The sequence below is a fragment of the Parasteatoda tepidariorum genome, chromosome 4, assembly GCF_043381705.1.
Source record: "Parasteatoda tepidariorum isolate YZ-2023 chromosome 4, CAS_Ptep_4.0, whole genome shotgun sequence".
NCBI classification, from domain to species: domain Eukaryota; kingdom Metazoa; phylum Arthropoda; class Arachnida; order Araneae; family Theridiidae; genus Parasteatoda; species Parasteatoda tepidariorum.
Window position 1 is genome coordinate 84,816,618 of NC_092207.1, and position 21,778 is coordinate 84,838,395.

At 31.6% G+C, this 21,778-nt stretch overlaps 1 protein-coding gene across 1 annotated transcript in view; it reads right to left on the reverse strand.

The window, feature by feature from the left end:
• The window catches only part of LOC107456793 (T-box transcription factor TBX20), a 109,919-nt gene that overhangs the window by 12,962 nt on the left and 75,179 nt on the right, over positions 1–21,778 (reverse strand). The window contains exons 3-4 of the mRNA XM_016074747.3: positions 20,686–20,959; positions 6,334–6,501 (exon numbers count right to left, since the gene is read on the reverse strand). Coding sequence (XP_015930233.1) covers positions 6,334–6,501; positions 20,686–20,959 — 442 coding nt within the window. The remainder of the gene's footprint in view (positions 1–6,333; positions 6,502–20,685; positions 20,960–21,778) is intronic.

Consider the following 21,778-nt stretch of genomic DNA (forward strand, 5'->3'; position numbering starts at 1 on the left):
GGCAGAAATAAGCTCCGGTTGACTTTCCATGATGACGTCAGGTATAGGGACCCCCCGCTGTACGCTGTAGCGCTGCCTATACTACTATTGACATTTTGAGAAAGACTGATTTAAGACAAGGAACAAAAACTTTTGTGTCTGGAAGAAATGTGTCCGAAATTTTTTTTTATATGCATATATTATCAGGTCAAAAGACGGTTTAAAAAATTACAGGTTATGGTGAGTGATTTCCTAAACAAGGGTGCACTGATGGATCAACTTTATTGCCATAAAAAGGAATTTATCAACGGAAATGTTCGAGATAAATTACACATCAATTACGTGCCAAATCAGTTCTGTGTCAGCTATTTGATATCTTTCACTTCTCTCTCATTTCACTTCAGTTTATTTGGAAGACGTTGATGGAATGAATAAAAAATGAGGCCCAAGCTCCGATCTTTATCTCGTCTGCTGGTCCTGCTTCAGTGAACCTGTGACATCCACTCGCAAGGCTGACACAAAAGGCAACAACAATCCATTTGTGGCAAAAATCTTTTGCTTCTTTGTTTCCACCATCAGGAATGAAACCGAGTGTGGACTTGAGTTCTAATTTTGCCTTCAAAGGGAACTTCTCTGCTGATGATGGTTATGAAATGTAGGGAAAACAAACACCGAATCTTCCACAAGATAAGAGCTAACTAAACGGCTGACTAACTTCGTTATTGTGGCGATCCGTCTTTTAGGCCTGTCATCGGCGCTATTTGAATGGAGGAGAGATTCAGTGTGAAACGTTATTATGAGAATAATCGGCGGTGGTTTTTCGAAAAAACGTCATGAACGTGTCGGGATGAAGAACTGCGGAGGATGAAAGAATGGATGTATGTAAATGATTTATCAAATGATGATGAACAGCTGTCAGAGCATGTCAAGATGATGAAATCTAAAATGGAAAGGAAGAGAGCGATTCGAATTTTAAGCAGTCTTTTTAGTATTGAAAGAATAGGGTGCATTGAATCTATTAATGGCAGAAGCTCACAGAAGTATTTTATTTAATATTTCATAACCGGTGTTGAACAGCTGACCCATTTCTGAGTTTACGACTATCAAAGTTCAACTCCTTAGCCTTGTAAATTTGAACCCAACCCAGAAGACAAGGGAACTCCTGGATCAAGCATCGTAACAAACTAGCCTTTCGTGAACCAACCACGCCAAACCACGGAAACCTCCTGATAAACTGATGATATTTTACGTTAGCACTATGGTAGATGCGAGTAGAACTCATATCAACCAGCCACCTCTGGGATTCGAAGTTGGGTCACCTCATTGAGAGAAACGCTTTAATCCCTGAGCCACTGCGGCTCTTACATAATCATTAAGGAACTCTAATGAACCCTATCAGTCTAATGAAATTGAAAAAAGTTACGCTTTTTTATTGAAGCGTGCAGAATGATGACACTTTTTGCTCTTAAGCATACAGCGCCCCTTTGCGGTAATAGACTGACTAAACTAATAGCTTCAATGAATTAATCGGTTTCTTTTCTTATGATATTTTCTTTAATCATTTGATTTACTCAATTATTTGTTTTATTTAAATTGTATAAAAGACTTGGCTGCTTTTTCTTTAAGAATACCAGGCATTAAAGAAGTAAAAAGTGTTTTTTTAGCACTAAGTAAATTATGATTTGATTTAAATATTTTAACTATCCTTTTTTATTTTTTTCCTTAATTTATTGTATTGAACATAATTAATATGTGTTCCACATGATTATATTAATCCTTTTAAACCAGTTGTTGAATAAATAAGGATAAGTATTATGTTTCTGAGTTACGCTAAATTGTCAATATACATTTTTCTTCGTTATACTAATAACAGAAGTTATTACATAACAAAATTAAGTAAAAAGTAAACGAACAGAAGAAAATAAAAATATGACTGAGGATATCAGATTATAGGGTGTTTATGTTATTAACCTTTTTTTAATTAAACTTTTTCTAATAAGATTAAAATAGATCTTTTCCGCTACTAGACGAAACATTGGAAAATGCGTTGCTGGGACGTCATAATGGACCTTCCTTAAATATTAATTGTCTAGTATTGATTACATTTGCTACAATCCTAATTGAGTAGAACCATATCACTGATAAAAGTTCTGTTTATTTTTTGACGCGTGCTTAAAATTGAAAAATATGATTCAATTTAGAATCATATTTTAAAGTTTGCAAAAAGAAAAAAAAAACAAGTCTTGGCTTGAAAAAAAAGATTGTTTCTTCAGGCAGGATCAATTAGGATGAGATAAACGACAGTGAAAGCTTTTACGTGTTAACTTTTTTTTTTCTCACTCTTAATTTTCCTTTTCTTATTTCGGTCTCTTTTTCATCTTTTCCTTTACTTCTTTTCTATTTAATTTTTACTACTTTCTTTTCTCTTCTTTCTTCCTTTTTGCCTTTCTCAATTTTTTTCTTCTTTTCCGCTTTTTTCTTAAAATATTTTTTCTTCTTATTCTATTCTTTTATTCTATTCTATTATTTTCTTTTCTTCTTATTCTATTTTCCTATTCTATTCTTTTATTCTATTCTTTTGATCTATTCTATTATTTTCTTTTCTTCTTATTCTTTTATTCCATTCTATTCCATTCTATTCTTTTCTTTTCTTCTTGTTCTATTCTTTTCTTATACTTCACGCGTGTTTAAGTTTGAAAGCACTGTGAAAATTTCACTTGGCGTCATACTAAAATTTAAATTTGGACGAAGAAAAAAAAATAAAAGAAAAAAAAATCCAAAGCAAAATAATATGTTATTATGATTAATAACACCTATTGGCTCAGGGGATAGAAGGAGAAAAACCCCGTTCGAATCCCAGTGATGGCTGTCCCCTTGCCGTTAGGCTAACCGTGGTAGGTTCTCGTGATCTTCCTCCCCGTGTATCGCAAAAGCGGGTTAGTTCCCTCAAAAAAATCTCCACAAAGGTAAATTTCTCCCAAGAATGATCCAGAAGCTCCCTTGTCTTCTGGATTGGGTTCAAAATTGCAAGGCTACGGAGTTGAACATTGGTAGTCGTAAACTCAAAATTAGGTCTGCAGCGGTTATAAAATAAAATAAAATATTAGTTAGTTTGTATCCGGAAGACAAACAGTGACTTTTTCTTCATTTTTTTACGTGCTTTTCCTTGTATGCAATATAATTATTTTCTTTAGCTCCAAACTAGGATTCAAATTTAGACACTGAGGAACAAATCATCAGCAGCTCTGGAACGATAGCCCTTAGAGACCCCGGGCTTTATCAAAACTTTTCCCTTAAACCAGCATTATTTCCAAAATTTCTCGCCAGTTTTTTTTCCTTGAGCGTTCAGGCTTTGTTTGCAGAGTAGTCTTACTAAGTCCAGCAGTACTGGATTTTTTTCGTTTCTTTCATTTTTTTAGATCTTCCTTTTGTTCTCCAGTCGTCTGGAATGGCATTAAAATCTTTTGTGCTCTTCGTTCAATATTCTATCTTAGAACTCTCATTCTTCTCCTGCCCATTCAATTTGATTGCTTTAATGTCAGGAAAAGAAAAAAAAAAATCCGAATAAAATTAGCAATGAATAGTATGTAACGAAGTTTCAGTTTGAATTTATTGTTTAGACCACATTTGTACTTGTTTGGAACATAATTATAATAAATTTGATAATTCAACTTTAGAGTAATAAAAACTATGGCTAATTAATACATGAAATAGTTACTGTTAATTATTAATAGTTACGCAAAGAGATTAAAGAGAAGATTTAGAACTTTATCCGTGACTAAATAATATGTAGTTTGTGTAATTTTTCACCACTTACGCGATTTTCCCACCATTTCTTGAGTTTATTTCTTCGACTGCATTTCACAGTCGTGAGAATAGAGACATCAAGCAAAGTCAACATTTAACGAACGCTAACTGTGTTGACAGAATTGTCATTTTCGTCCTATCAGTGACTGACGGAGAGTCAACACGGGCGTTCAGTGGCGTCAACAACTTAACTGCTTTTGACAAGCAATAACAAGGAGGGTCTTCTGACTTAAACACTCTCGGAGCTGTTTATTGTCTTGTGGGGAAAAGACTTGTCAACATATTCTATTTGTTCAAAGGTCGATGATTTTAGAGGGGAAATTGGAGAACTTTACCTTATCGCCGAATGTCTAAAGAGGAGACAGAAAACCGTCGTCGGATATTTACAACTCCATTCAGATTTATGAGTTACTGAGGAATGTTTTAATCATAAAGTATTAGTGATTGAATCTGTCAAATGGTTTAAATTTACCTAGATCAGCGGTACTAAGCATTTTTGTGTGGATAACTTTGGCATGTCATTACGTGGGTCACAAAATAAAATAGACGTAAATATATTTAATACAGAAAATGAAACTAGATTACTTGATTAAAAAAAAAACTTCATTAGTTTCCGAAATATGGAGTTGGAAATGGAAGTCGACATGTTTCAAGCGCTCAAAAATAAGCGCTCATCCTCAAGGCTTACCAAATGGGAATGAAAAGAAAGAAAAGTGATTTGAAAAATAAAACGTAAAGTTACCAACAACAAAAAAAAGAAAGAAAAGAAGGAAAATAAAAGTGAGAAACCAAAATATAAAACTATTTCAAATCACTTTTATTTCTTCGCATTCATGACTGGCAAATCTTGAGAATGAAAGCCTATTTTTGAGCTCCCGAAGCATGTCGACTTTTAATTCTGCTTTTTTTTTTTCTTTCTTTGAAGCCAATTAAGTTTTTTTTTAATCAAGTAGCATTTTACCTCTTCTGTTTCTTGGGGGTTATTTATAACGACTATATACCATACATTTAAACTTTAATAAATATATCCGATGTAGATGTATTAGTGATTGGGTCAATCAAATTGTTTGAATTAGAATTTGCCTTAATTTTTTCTCAACAAACATTTATTTTTGTCATACTATTTTGTGGGCTACATTGCTGCATTACAAGGGCCACACAATAAAATCTATTTTACCTAGACTATTTTCCTTCTTCATCTTCTTCTTTATGAGAATAGCAGCTCTTTACAGGCCTTACCAGCTTGCTTCAATTACAAGCAATTTTCAACGTATCCTGGCAACTTATCGCCAATATTTAACTTTCAAGACCCTTAGTCTTGGACAGTATTGTCTAATCATCTAGTTTTATGTCTTCCTCTGGCCCGAGATCCTATAGGATTTTTAAAAGTGGCAATTTTATGTCTTTTTGACCTTCTCCCGTCACCAAGTCATCTTAACCTATTGCTCCGGATGGCCTGTGTTATCTATGGCCACCTACAGATCCTATGTAACTCAAAGTTCGCCAACAGCCACGTTCTTGTACTGGGCCAAAAATAGCTTTAGGGATTTTTCTTTTAAAAATATTTTGAGTGCGTAGAGTGTCTGCATTAAGAGTTCAAATTTCACTTGCTTAGATAAAGAAAGGCAGAATGAGAGTTTAGTAAATTTTAATTTTAGTTTTTCGACTGATTAGATTGATTGCTAGAACTATTCTAAGAATTAACTGAATAATATCTCAAATTTCAATGAACCTCACGGTATTAAGCACTGTAAGCAATTCAGTAAGTATTACAGTATTTATCGTTATTGGAACCTTAATTTCCCATTTAAAGAAATGTAAATCGAAACAGAATTAATTAATTTTTAAAATTTGAATGTTTATAGATTTTATTACTAGCTTGGGAGAGAGAGCGAAGTTCCCTGTTAGTTAACGCTCGTCAAGCATTTAAAGTAACATTGAAGATTGGATGACGATTTATTTATTTATTGGTCACAGTATAAAAAATATTTTTAATGTCTTGTTTAGCATAAACATGAAGGGAAAAAAAAACACATTTAATAGCGTGTTAAAATTTCCGGTCTCAACAGGAGGAGGTTATGACCCCCGTACCCAGTTTCGCAGCGCAACTTACCGAGTCGCTGATTTATGACTTCGAAGTTCAGAAATTAAAGGGGTAGAGAACACGAGACGTATTAACTCATGGTTAAAAGCACTGTGCCACTGTGAAGGACTGGGGGTTCGTACCTAGGGGGTGGCTTGAAGCCCACTCAGCATCCGATTGATGTATACCAGCTTATCTGGAAAATGAAGGCGGCTTGTGCTTAATGCTAACCACATTTTTTGAATCACGCTATCTGTCCCAAAATTGTGGACCCTTTACCTCCACGACCCTCTTAGCCACAGTTTTCTGCTGCGGAAATTATTTTATTAAACTTATTGTTGCGGAAATTATTGCTAGGGAAGTTTGTTTGATCGTTGTTGATGCATAAACTGTTTAAACGATTTATGCCATACTTGGCATACAATGGTCTTATAGAAAATGAAAAGATATTAAGTGATACTTACTAGTTGGTTTTGATAAGCAGTAACCGCTGTAAAAACAGTTTCTGGAAATACATATGACCTAAACTGTTCGTTTTCTAAGTTCGTGATTGTAGGAACACCCTGGCAACTTGGCTTCAGCTTCACTAAATGAATCCGGGGTTGGTATTTGTGCATTGAGTTTAGAACAATCTGCAAAGGAAATTAGGAAAATAAGTAAGTAATATCTAGTTTAATAAGTATTTTATTGCCATTTTTAAATTTATTTGTAAAAAAAAAAATCTTGTCTTTTAACATTTAAAAAAGGAACACTTCAATAATTTTTCCTTTGGTGAGATTTTTAAACACCGAGGTTCAATCTTTATGTTACGAAAGTATTTTTTTTAAAAAAAATATACTTCTTAATTTAGACCAACGATATTTTATGACACAAAATCAGGTATAAAAACGTACTTCTGCTTTAAAAAAATAAAAATAAGTAAAAAACATTTTTGCGTTTTAGGATTAAGATTTTTGAATCCAAACAATTCCGGGAGAAAAGAAATTAAATTAACATTAAAGGACCAAAACTTTTGATCATTTTCCTCCTGCATATCCTGCACTTTTCAGTGCCCCAAAGAAAGAAATCCATGCTGCTCAAATAAGGAGAGCGTGGTGGCCAGGGAACAGGTCTACTACGCCCAATCCATCTTGTGAACAACAGCCCTTAGGGACGAACAAAGATGTTTCCGACCATGGGTTGCTATGCAAATCTGAATCCTTGTGATGTCCCCTATTTCCCCTTAAAGTTCATCCCAATAATCCTAAGCCACCGAGATGAACCGGGTTGGAATCCCAGCAATAGCTGGTCGATACGAATTCCGCTTCCGGCTTGCAACGACCACAGTGCTGACGTAATCTAAATATATCCTCAGTAGTAGATGGATCATGGGTTAGAGTCCCCTTGCCGTCGGGCTAACTATGAGAGGTATTCACGGTTTTCCTTTTCATGTGACGCAAATGCGGGTTAGTTACATTCCTCCATGAAGGCAAATATCTCCCAATACTTGAGCCAGGAGTTCCCTTGTGTTCTGGATTAGGTTCAAAATTACAAGGCTACCGAGTTTAACATTGGTAGTCTTAAACCCAAAAAATTGAGTCGGCTGTTCAATGAAGGTTATAAAAAAAAGTAATAAAAAATAAAATCCTGGGCTACCCTGCATAAGGGATTGGCTAAGAGTGACTTCGACTTCAGCTGTTTAAGTTGATTTTTCATAGTGTTAAAGTATGAGAATTTACACATAGTAACAGCTTCTAATATAAGAGATGCCCTAAAAAATGAAATGAAAAAACAAAATAAAATAAATAATCTGAAAAAAAAATACTCTTTTATAATTTTTTTTTCTTTTCAAATTTTGCTACCAAATTTTTTATATTTTTCGAAATATTGCTGTGCAATAATTTATCATTATCTAGAAAGATATGACAGTAAATTTTTTATGCAGAAAATAAATATATATAATAATACAAATTTGTCTCATTTGTCTCACTTTAAAATAGTATGTTTTTTAATACACATCATAAGACAGATCAAAATGTTATTTGGACAGCGAAAAATATGGAAGTTGATTTAATCAACCGGAATTCTCCCGATTTTTCTTAACATTAATGAAATTTGTCATTTGATAAACATTTCTTATAAGTAAAAGTATTTGAAAAAACATTAAAACTTTTTCTGCAGTCTTACGGCGATTTTTGAACAAACGGAAATCAAATTCTTAAAATAAATTTAATTAGTGTAATCAGGAAAGATTAAAAGTTGTTATTAATTTAGTAAACTCAATATATGAATTGAAAAATTTACGCTGCAAACTTTTTTTGTTTTGTTTCTTATTCGTTTGTTTTTTAGAACTGTTATACTGAAAACAAGTTCTTTTTTAATGAATAGACGATGAACAATAAAACTTTCCACCGATTAAATAAGGAGTAATAAAACAATAGTTGCTTAAGTTAAGAACAGATGCTTGCAAACGATAATCCCTTTATTTTCTTCAACTCTTCTTAATGCTGGGTTTTCTGGGAAATCGGAAGTTACCGTGACTAATTTTTAAAACTGCTAATTCGCAAACTACCAGTTTTTATGTGGGTCATAAATTATTTTCATATCTTGTTTTAAAAATAAATAGAAAAAAATTTCTAAAAGGCAATTGCTGTCCATGAGTCATCAAGAAAACAAAAAATAGCATCTGGTGATGATATCATTATAAATTCAACTTCATTCTTTTTAAGCAAACGATAAAAACAGATTCACTTCACTGGGATTTCGCTTTGTATCTTTATTTAAGTAATTAAGAAAGAAAAACACATGTTGAGCTCCAAGCAACGCCTTAGGCTGATACGTGACTATAATTTTCTTACAGCATTTGTAAAAAGCTAACAAATAATATTTCTTCCTTTTTGTCTAGTTTAAAATGAATTGCTCAGTTAAAAATGATACTTTGAACAATTAGAAATATATAAGCAACTGCATACGCATTAGAGCTCATCCAATGCAATTTTTAACCCATTAACTGCCATAACTCTTGTCTCTTTTAGAAACTTTTTTCAAAAACTGGTAACTCAATTGTTTCATCGTTTTATTTTATTTGAGTGAGACAAAATATATTAATCATCTAAGCAAGTAGATATATTTTGAACTGAAATAATACATGTGCCATTTTTTTTAAACTAAAGAGTTAAAAAAAAAGAATATTTTATTTAGAACTTAAATTTTTTGCTGTCGTCGGGAAGCTAAAGCGTAGCCTTTTTAATTTTGAACATAATCCAGAAGACAAGGGAACTCCTGGATCAAGCATTTTATTTTATTTTATTTTATTTTATTTTATAACCATCGTTGAACAGTTGACCCAATTTTTGGGTTTAAGGCTACTAATGTTCAACTCTGTAGCCTTGTAATATTGAACCCAATCCAGAAGACAAGGGAACTCCTGGATTAAGTATTGGGATAAATATGCCTTTGTGGAGGCCTTTTTGATGGAACTAACCCGCATTTGCGTTACACGGAGAGGAAGACCACGAGAACCTCCCACGGTTAGCCTGACGGCAAGGGGACTCCAACCCATGATTAGTCTACAAGATATTTCACGTCAGCGCTGTGACCGCTAATGCGGAATTCGTATCGACCAACCCTCGCCGGGATCGAACTCCGGTTCACCTCATTGGAAGGTGAACGCTCTATCCCCTGAGCCATCGCTGCTCTCGATCAAGCCTTGGGACAAACTGGCCTTTGTGGATGATTTTTTGATGGAACTCACATTGCAAACCTCTGAAAACTTCTACGGTTAGCCCGACGGCAAGGTTATTCTAACCCATAATCTGTCTAACTCTGAGAATAATATGTCGGCACTGTGGTCGGTGCGAGAGGGGAGCAAAGTTCGAATCCACCATCAGCCGACTCGGGAATCGAACCTGGATCAATTAATTGGGAGACGAGTATTATACCCCTGAGCCACTTAAGATAATATTAGCATAATCAGTATTTTATTTTTCTGGAAATTTCATATATTCACTTGCTTTTGGTCATTATAAATTTAAAAAAATACTGACATACATATAAGAAAACGGAAATATAAAAAGTAAATTTTTTTTTTTTTTGATGTGGGGGAAGTGTGTTACATATCATCATCTACACCAATCAATAGCAACAGTCAAACTTTTTCACGAATAGTGACGGATGTACTACAGACAATAGTCGATGTTTTTTTTTCTTTCTGTTTTGTTTCGAGTTCATTTATCCAAAATCAGTTCGCATTAGAATGCAAGAAGTAATCCACAAATTGGATGTCATCAGCTTCATGCGAATCCGTAGCAAAACAAAATAAAACTCATTCATCAAACTCACATTTTCCACAGTTTAATTTTGTTTTAGTTCATAATCTCAGAATAATTTTTCGTTGCTAAACTGTAATTTTCTTTAAATTCTCACCATTTTTTTTGTACGATTTCTCATCTTTGTGATAAATAATCTTAATAATCTACTGACTGAATAGTGAGGGATTGAAAAGTAGTTTAAAAAATACACTGACTTTGGTGAATTATCTGACAATCAAATTTTCTTATTGTTATAATAATGTAATTCCACTTTAAATTTATTATGATATGCGTGAAAGCATTTCATTTACTTGGAAAAACGTATCGAAAAATTATGAGATTTTTTTCTCTCTCCTTTCGGGTGGTTTTTCCAGAACCTAATGATAGCGCTGATATTATTTATTTGAACTTTTTTAAACTATTGTAAGTAAAACATGATTATTATTTATTCTGGGAGTCATCATTTTTAGAAAAGTGACAAGTTTAATTATAAGACAAGCAAAAATTGCTCACGATATTGTAGAATTTGAAATATTTTAGATTCGTTCCATAGATGACTTTTCACAGGAACAAAATATATACAGAGCGAAAGAAAGAAAAAGAAAGAAAAGGAAAAACCCTGATTAATATTTGATCTAATTATTATTAATTAATTATTATTATTAATTATTATTAATTTGTGCAGACGATATTTTAAGTTGCGTCATTAGATACAGAAACGTACTTTTTCTGAATAAACACACCTTTTTTTCGATGGAATCAAATTTCTGACCACTTGAAATATAGATGGAAACCGTAATCTCGGAAATATGGTCCGCATAGTTTGCATATGTCCGCATATGTCGCCATATCTCAAATTACGACATTTTTAAAATTCGATTTCTCACAAACTATTCAATCGATTTCTCTCAAATTTTGTATTTTGCCATGAAAAATCACAGTCTTCAAAATTATGTACATTATAATTTAAAATTTTCTACTATTATTAAATGACATAATAAAAACTAATAAAAATTTAGAAAAAGTTATCTTTTGTATAGAATTATCTTTGGATAAGCAAATTTTATAATTGTATGCAAAATTCTTTCAGTTCGCTTAAAAATTTTTTGTCATAGGATGAAGTAACCAAAAAGCAAAATTAACATTAAGAGGTCCATCCTAGTCAAACTATCGGGACAATATTTACCAGGCTACTCTCTATATTTTGGGAGTCAGAAATATGAATCTGTCGTAAAAGAAGGTAAGTTTATTCTGGGAACGTTTTTGTGTCTGATTTCTTAACTTAAAATATCGTCTGCACTAATTAATTAACATATTTGAGATCACCTCTTCGAATCATTAAAATTGAGTCCTAGAACGTGAAGATCCGATCCTCAGATCAAAAGTAATTCACGATGGTACATTTACTTATTTTGAGCACTGTGCAATACAGCTATATATTTAACCTTTTAAAATAAATGTTTTAATGTTATGAATTCAAATTTTAGGTTTTTTACACGAGTTTACGTCAGTGATTGTAATTGAAAGTCCCTGGAAAGAGAAGTTAATCAGTTTTAAGGATGGGATGTAAAAAGACAATCTCAATTCTTTTTTATATCTTTCAAATTAAAGCAAACGTAAATTATTCTTTGGTAAAAAATTATTAATTTTTCTTTATTCTTATAAGTAAGATGAATATTCTTATGATTTTTATTACATACAAAGAAAATTTAAATTTTAATGATTTAAACATTCAGTATTAATCTTTGTTAAACTTTATTTTAATCGTCGAAGAATATTTTGCTTCAGCCAATTATTAACCAGCTAAAAATATCATTTCATGATAACATTAGTAATAAATTTAGAAGTTTAGGGTCCTTAAGTTGTTGATTAGATGCCTCCCTTGGCTAAATACACTTTGTCCTCCTCTCTCTCTGCTTGCCACGTTAGCTTTAAATTAATTCATTAAAATTAAGTTATTTCTATGGATAAATTATCCTAAAATCAATCGTGAACCTTTACCCTTCCTCAAAACATCAAAAAGTATTTTCAATTTCTAGAAGAACAAAATAATTATTTTTTTCTGAGCAGATTCCTGAATCCGAGTTGTGGTTGTTTTGAAAATAAACCCTTCAAATAATATAATATAAGTTAATAACCCTTCAAATCAGAGTTTTCACTCTTCAAATAATATAAGTTAATAACTTTTCAAATCAGAGTTCAAGGGGAAGCAAACGCATGTGCTAAGTCCGGTTATGTCACTGCATGAGGGAACTTTACCCTTTTGTTGAGAATAATTTGGCATAGTCATGGCAAGTTATACCAGAGAATCCCAAAATGTGCTCCATGGAACCCTAGGGTTCCTTAGAAAAGACACAAGAGTTCCGAGATTTTGAACCTTTTCTTTTCTCTAAGAAACTAGTAATGATTTTTGAATCCTGGAATTATAATTATATCCGATCAATAATCCATAATTTATATAATATTTCTGTTAATTTTTTTTTATAAAATTCAAGCAAAAAATGAAAAAGCAAAATATTTTTACAAATATTTTTAATAAAAATATATATTGAATAAATTATTAAAAGGTTATACATTCATAAAACAGATACTTCAAATATAGCTTAAAATTGCTTCAGTTTTTTTCAGCAAATTTTAAAAAATATAATAACTAAACTCATGAGTAAAGAATCATGTTTCTCTAACCACTCTCAACGTTCAGAACAGTTCGTTTTAGAAAACAATATTTCAGCCTATTTTATTCCAATTCAGCTCATGCATGCACCAGAAATAAATTCAGAAATAAACTAAATGCCGTTCCAGTCCTGTTAGTTATACTGCCTTATATTAAACCTCTAATTTAACTACTATTGTTAACAAAAATTATAACTTTAAATATTTTTAAAATATTACTTTCTAGTAGTCTGCCTGTAGTTTATATATTCACAGCTGCTAACTAACAAACTTAGTTTAAAATTCTAAAAAGATCTCGGTTATTTAGGGCAGTTGTTTCAAATATTTCTTCGGATTTGGAACTTTAAATGATAAAGCTTCGTTTGGTGAAACCCCGAATTCATAAATAAAGTCCGTTGGCAGCTGTTACACATGATGTACTTTATTCTTCAAGTTGGTAAATTTATTTAAAAATTTTAGCTAGAAATATTTACGAAATTTTTTATAAATGTATGTTTTTTTTCTAAAATATATATTTTAAATTTTACTATACCTCACTAAAATAATTTTTTAAAAATAACCAACATAATCAATTCTATATTATTGATTAGACCTAAATATAATTACTAGTTACAAAAATCACTATTGGTTTTTGAAAAAATGAACTCTCTTACATTTGAAATGAGTTCATTTTTTTAAACTTTCACTTGATCTTGCTACAGAATTCATTCAATGAACTCGCTTTCATTGAATGAATTCTGTAGTAAGATCTTGCCCTTTTGATCTTACTACAGAATCCTAGAGTTCCATGGAATGTCTTTTTTTTGAACAGCTGATTTAGAGTTCCTTAGCCGAAAAAGAATTGGAAAGCAGCTGAGTTACACTATGAAACGAAAGCTTTGCAAAAAGCATCTGTGGACAAGAGAAATGTGAACTAGAAGTTACTTCAAACAGATTCTGAAATTAAAATTGTCATTCGTTTCTTGCTTAGTATCTCTCTCACGCTCAAAAGTTACAATCAGATGTCCATAATTTGTTCCACTCTAGACTTCATTCTCAACCGAGTAGTAACTCTTCGCGTGTCTTTGTTTAAATCCATCTGTCGTCATTGTTGATAACGCCGAATTTGACGGCTTCTTGACTTTGTTTTCAAAGTTGTTGCAGAGATGTGAGGACATCCTGGGATAGACACTCTCAGAAAGTTAACCAATTATTTATATATTTTTTAATTTTGTTGGCAATGGTCTCTTGGGTTTTTCTTTTGTTTTCTATTATCTTAATGGCAACACCGCGTTGGCCATGTTCTTTTTTTAGCCGGCCGGCTTCTTTGTTTTGGCCTCAACTCCTTGTCAGGACTCGTGTAACGTTTTCTGAGAATGTTTGCTGTCGTATTAACGGACTGCTGAGCATCCAGGATACATCTGATATTTTGAGGAGGTAATAAAGATAATATTCTATCGTGTGTGCTGAAATTTAATAATGGGCTCTATTTTGATTGCCTGTCATAATACCATCAGACAGAAGATGACATGCATTTGTTGTCTAGATTTTAATAAGTGCTCTGACAGGAAATGATAAGTTTAAGAGATAAATTTTTTATACACAATATTACAAAGTAGCTTCCTTTAACTAACCATGTAGTTAGTGTATTCCATTAAAGATGCAAACTATGATTATAGTTAGCTCTCTGCTGTTATATTTCGTTCCTAAATTATTAAAAAGCTAATTATACGAAATGTTACTTAGCAAGAACCATTCAAATTACACTAAAATTTGCCCCCTCTGTCAGAAACGAGATCCAGGGTTTACTAGCATATTTTTTTAAGGTTAAAAAATTATTTCTAACTTGAGTATAATAAATAAATAACATTAAAGGACCGAGACAGAAGATTTAAAGCGATTACCAAAAGCTTGGGTTTATTTTATCATAGTTAAGAACAGTAAAGGAAGTTTTATCAGACATGTGAAACCTGACTTTCAAAAAAAATAGTTTAAAAGATTGTTGCCATTTTTATATTGTAAGTCTGAAACTTAAAATTATTAAAAAACTCTTTTTCCTTTCATTTTTGTAAAAAAAAATCAAGGCTGGTCTCTCGACATATTTTATCAAATTTCAAATTATATAGTAGTTGCTTGCCACTTTAAACAAATGACCGCGCTGATGTAGACAAAGCTGCCAAATCCCTACTTTATCCACCTGACTGATAGTTTTTTTAATATTATTTTTTATGGACAAATTCGCTGAGGGACTTTAGAGTGATTTAACATTTTCACGTAGTATCCCGAACATTTCCGAATATATATGTTCTGCGTGGACAATTATACTGTCTAACGATCTCGATTTTCTTCAGAGTTAGCGCAGTACAGACACACGGAAACATGCAGGACGCTACGTGAAAGTGATCTCTTCATTAGAGACTTCATACACTTTCGCGTAGAATCTCGCTATAAGTCCTCTAAATCTGTCTAAAAGGAAAATTTTGCATATTCTGGTAGGGTCTCGTACGCATTCTCTGCGCAATCACTATAGAGAACTAAGATTGCTTTATTGGAAATGCTCTGCGCAGAACATGCGTAATTGAACGAGCAGGATATTACTTGAATGTTCGAAAACTCACTAGCTTTTCACTCATTACGCATTCCTAAGCGCTAAATTATTTCAGAGAATCCTTTCGTGAACGTAAAAGTGAGAAGATGTTCAATTTGTTAACTATTTTTAAATTTATATACATAAAAAAACTATTTTTATTTGTTCAGATTTGTGGCTCAGATATTTCGGACATAATTAATCTTCCCAAAATGAATTAATAATTACCAAAATATTAATTAATTTGCATATATCACATATGAAATAATTAAAATATCCCTCACGTGACGGCAGAAGTGCTCTTAAATTAATTCATTGTCCTCGAATTATTTTATCTGCCTTCGAACTTTTTTGTTCCTAATTTATGCATTAAAAAGCATTGTACCAATGTACTAAATCATTAAATTAAAATAGTTTATATATTACCGTTATGAAACTATCGAACGAATATAATGTTGTTGCACTGAAAAGAAACTGTAATTAGTTTTCAATTATGATATCAAAACTTCAGAAGCGGAATGGCAACCAACCAGTGCAACAGTAAATAAATTAACTAACATTTCTAATATCCTATTGTGAAACACTGATCTAGGCTAAAACAGTCATTGAGCAGGTCAAGTTATTTTTTTATTAGATTATTATGAAAAGGATATACGTTACAAATGATGGACATTTTAATGATTGAATCATTAAAAGCTTAAAAAGCCGAGGTATTAGTAACAGATTAATAACCTGCATTGAATATGACGTATTAAAATTCTTAACGAATGACAAGATGAAATCTGCAAGTCTAAAATCTTTCATTCAGAAGCATATTGCATATTCAGGTAACCAACAACCGGAATACGAGTAAGCCCTTATTATACGGGAAGCCGCTAAGCAGATTTATTGGCGTTAGTTGCCTCTTTTAATGTTCCATTAGTGACTGTGCCGACCAGCTAAATTATCGTTTGCTCCCCAATCCGGAAATAATGAAATGGTGATTTCCAAATAAATATTTATAGTCCATTTTGATAGTGACACAGCTGTAGTTTAGTTTAATTACGATGAAAGTTGGTCCGTCCTTTTTTTATTGATAACTTCTGTAAAACGATTCACATTTTGCTACATGAAAGAACCATAAAAAGATGAATAATGTTACGTAACAGGAAGGAATTATCTCTCAGAAGTTGTCACGGTAAAAGTCGGTATGGATGATGTCACGTGACCAATCAGATGTCTCTGAGCTCTTGATGTCCTTATTGGTTAATATTTCATATATTTCGTGGCCAATTACGTTTCTCGATCATCTCATACATGTCTGTATTTAGTCCCTTGGTGGCGAGCTAATGACATCGTTGGCGATTTCTCCGAAAACAATGAATGAAAAGTGCGTGTGAAATAAACATTGCAATTGCCTATTTTGCAGGGTCAACATCTGGTGCAGTCCTGATTTTGATTTGTTTCTTCTGCTTTTACTAATGGTTTCATTGTGTATATGAAATATTATAACATTCTATTTACTAAAAGTTCTTACATATTTTATGCAATTTTAATGGTGAGGAAGACTCGCAAATCATTTATTCTATGGGGGATCCCGGCAAACTAAACGATAGCAAGCTTTATGTTTCAGAATATCCATATTTTCATAATAAGTCCAATGACGTTTATGAGAAACATTTTATTTACTTCTTTATTTATTAGATGTTTAAATTATTTATTTATTTTTACATAATTCAAGAATATGCAATTTTCGAAGCATTGTCCAAACAGTACGTAATTTGTGTAAGAAGTAAACTCTATTATTTTCTAGTATGTCCCATTTGTGTAAATAGTAATAGCAAATAACACAAATAGAGCAATATGCACCAACCTTTTTTACATTGGAGTTTATGTATAAGGATGAAATAATCTTTGATAAACTTTAAAATATTATCTTGGACTTACTAGCTTTTTTTTGTCACAGTTTGATTAAGCCAAAATCAGGAAAACTTGTAAGCATTCCTTAGATACCATGTATTCTAAAAAGGACCCATGGTTAGAAAATTTAATCAAAGAAAAACGGAGTTAAAAATGTACAGTTTGCTCGGTTCAGCTTTTCCAGAGAATTCAATTTGCACCACGTTACGAATTTCTTTAACAGATGGATTGAGAAATCTGTAAAATCTTTCTTTTCTGCTATTTATCAGATCAATCAAAATATTTGCACTCGAGAGTTAGTTAATTTTGTCCCCTGACAGTGCCACATTATTGTTCTGCAAATGATAATGCATAATATATTGAATTCTGATTAAATACATTAAATATTGTAACGTACAGATGATAATTTCAAAATACATTATATTCAAAACTACTTTTGTACTTTAATTTTTAACCATGTGTGTTTATCAGTATTAAAGGGTCATTGCATTAATTCAATGCTATAAATACATATTTCCGAAGAGGAAAACGATCACTTTTTATTATTTGAAATTATACTTTGTTTCATGCAACCAAGTTGTTTATTTAAGCATGGTTGCTTATTGAAATATGTTTTTATTATTATTTTTTATTATTATCTGAGTTTGGTTCTTTGTCCAAACAGGTCACTAGTATACCCTCCAAAATATGTTTTTTTAATCAATTTATACATTATTATTATTAGTTGTAATAGTATAAATTTGCAATTAAATAAGTAATTTATCATTCAATGAAACTTTAAGCCGTTTTATTTTAATTTCGTTTAAGGAAAAGAAAAACTTAAGGACCCAGTTTTGGCAAACTTTCCCTTAAATATAATTTAACCGTTAAAAAATTGTTTGTCTGTCTCCTGTTGTACAATTTAAGCTATTAAAATGAAAAATTTTAAAATCTTAACCGCTTTCAACTCACTTGTTGAAACTACAATATTAAGATACAACGAAAAATGCGTCTTTTTCAATTAAGGAAATTACTTTTAAATTCGACTTAAAATATCCTTTAAAAACCTATTAAAAATATTACCAGTTTTTAACGAACTGAAACTGATAAACTTCGATCAAATTATCGATATCACTCCATCATGTTAATGCATTAACGAAACATTTCGAGGAAAAAAAGTTTTTTTTTCTAGGTCACGCAGATTTAAAACATAATATTACAAATAATCACAGAGAAAAAAGTTACACTATTAAATTCACAATATCCTGCAAATAATACGCCTGTCTGCATAAATCAGTTTCTGGAAATCAGCATGCAAAGCTGATTTTTGTTGCAGATAGTACAATATATCTGTTTCTGTTAATAATCTTTTGTAGAAGAGAAGTACAAAAGACTGTTTTTGTCGTACTTTTTGATCGATCTAATTGCCTTTGTGTGGTTTACTTCCAAAAACATTATTTGATGTTAATGTACAATTTTCCATAAACACACCGTCAATTGGATGCTAAATGCGTTTATTCCATTCGTAAATTAACTTTACTCTCCACAATTTTCATTGGTTAACATACGAGCAAACGATTTTCTTTATTTGTGAATTGTCGCAAAATTATCGTCAAATTTTCTGGGCAATGTGTTATTCAATCGATCTGGTGTGTGCTTATAGCTTTGTTCTTGCTTACAAATGAATTGTAAGGTTTTAGTGACAGGAACGGTAAGTTCCAGCTATTGGATAACTTCTCATTCTAAAGAAATGAAAAAGGCATTGATTGGTCATTTTGTGATTTGTTTATCGCTTACAAGTGAATGGAAGTATACGCTTTTAGTATATTATTAATTTCTGTACTAGCTTTTCAAATTTTAAGCAAACAATTTTTATAAGTGGCCAAAATATTTCGAATGCAAGTGATGTTGTTATCGTTAGTTTTTGGATCAACAAAGCAATTTAAAAGTGTTTTCGTATGTTTTTTCGACCGTTTAGAAAAAACTTTCGCAAGTTTTTTTATTTATTTTTTATTTTTATTTTTAGAGAACAATAAATAATAGGGGAAATATGGATAAGAAGATTCATAAATTTTATTTATTTCAAATATTTTTAAATATTAGAATAGGATAATTAGATTAGGTTAGGTTAAATTAGATGAGAGTTATAGATATTTGATTGGGTTAAATATTAGTTTGAAACCAATTAAAAGCTGATTTCACGGAGGATATAAGTAACATTTCTGAAAAAAATTTTGATTTTTTGGGGGAAAGTTCTAATTTTAGTCATATTTAACTATGCAACATTCAATTATTTTGAGTTTGAAACCTCAGACTATTTTTTGGAATGGCAGAGGGATTTAAGTGCAAGTGCCAATAACGAGTTAACTATGCTAATTTCAGAAAATCTATTATTTGACACCAAATTAAAACGCCAAGAATGCGAATGCCATGAAACAAACATCTTATCCTTCTCTGTCGGCTTCGCATCTCATAAGTTCGGCGGTTTTGTGCCTGTGTGGTCAGCGTCGCATGCTATGTAACGAAGTGAAAGATTTCATCATTAAAATTGAATTCGTCACAAATTTCCCTTCTCTTTAAATCCTGAGATTATTTTTGTATTTCTGAATATTGCCATGAGATGGAGCAACTAGTCTCCCTTTCTTCACAATTTTCGCAGTGAAATTCCCCCCCTTGAATTGAAATCAAAATCATTTTGCACTTGCTATAATTTTGCTTTCATTAGTGTTACCGTTGCATGTCCCAATAGTCAGTCAAAATAGTTGTGCTTTTTACTCACTGATGTCTAGGACTATAGCTATTTTAACAGTAAGTTTGGAAAATTATTTTCCAAAATATTTTTTACCTAATATTAATATCTATTTTAGTCATTAATAATTATTTTACCTAATATTAATAATTATTTTTAATAAATTTTTATTTTTTTGCCTAATAATAATATAGTCTTAAATATCATCAACAGATGGCGCCGCTAACTGAGATAAACTATAATATAATGTAACGACCATTTGCAGCAACATCGCGATTCATACCGTGAACAAAATTAATGAAAGCTAGCGAAAATATTTCAGTCGAAACGGTTTGACATGCAGCAGAGAATATTGTATACTCTTTTGCAATCAGATTCGCCATCTGTCGACAAACTTAATAACTAAATTTGAAATTTTACATGAAATTTTTTTTATTTTTCAAACTGTACATTAAGATCTCTTTACGTTTTTTTTAAATTGCTAAGTTAGGGATACCCGATAAATTCATTCATTTTTGCGTTTTTAGCCTCAATTTTTAACTCTGACGGACAATAATTGAAGATTTTAGCGTAGTATAGTGACTTGAACACGTTTCTTTTGGTTAGTTCCGCATTGCATTCAGATATTTAGAATGGAGTGTATTAACTAATAATGACTTACATGTCCTTGCTTGTCCATCTCATTATTCGTGAGCTTGACCTTTTCGAAGGAAACTACTTGTTTCTTGAGCTGATCACCCGTGAATGGGGAATCTGGATGTAAATATAATCTAGATGGTGATGGTGGATCCGCCTTACCGGCCACCAGCCATGAAGACCGATGGTACGCGTATCGGTACCTTTTATTATCTACAGGCACAATGTCCATGAGAACGGCGTATTTGGCGTGTGGATCTGCTCCAGAAAAAGATGCCCTTACTGTAGGAAACATCCGCCTAAAATACAAAGTTGAGAATTAATGAAATGAAAATGATGAATTATAATTAAACATAAAAACATACTGAATTGTGGTATGTTATAAATATAATACGCAAAGAATCAGTGGTAACTTGATGACTCTTGAAACAATGACATGAAATTAATCTATTTTAATCGTCTATTAAAATTTGTTTTTATACTAGTGGAACTTTATCACTCATTGGGATGTATAGCTTATGCATGTATGTGTATGGCTTTTACTACTTGTCTTACTTACCTACATTTTTTACGTAGATGAATAAGTTTTTTTTAAGAACGAACTTTGGTATAAAAATTATTTTGACATCTGTCTTTTGAATTGAAAAATAATTAAATTAATTATTTTGCATTCAAAGCAGTCTTTACTATGTGGTAAATATCAAATAGATAGAAATAACTAGAGTCACTGAATGTATTATAGTGACTTTAAACTATATATTATGCCTTTAGATACTATACAGATTATGATATATATATAGATTTTGATACATACACATACATTACGATAAATATGTATAGATTATGATACATATATATAGATTATGATATATATAGACTTTGTAGCATACAGATTATGCACAGAGAGTGTATCTTTATACAGAACAGGGAGCGCAAAAAAGCTCGGCCAAAGCCATTGCGTCATAGAATATAAATTAATTAATTTCTTTTTAAGTTGTGAGTTTATTTCCTTTTGTCCGCCACTTTAATTAGAATTTTTTTAAAATTATATCTTGTAAATTGTGTGTTGTTTTCTGACTTATTCATAATATCAAGCAAAAAATTTGAAATTTTAGAGT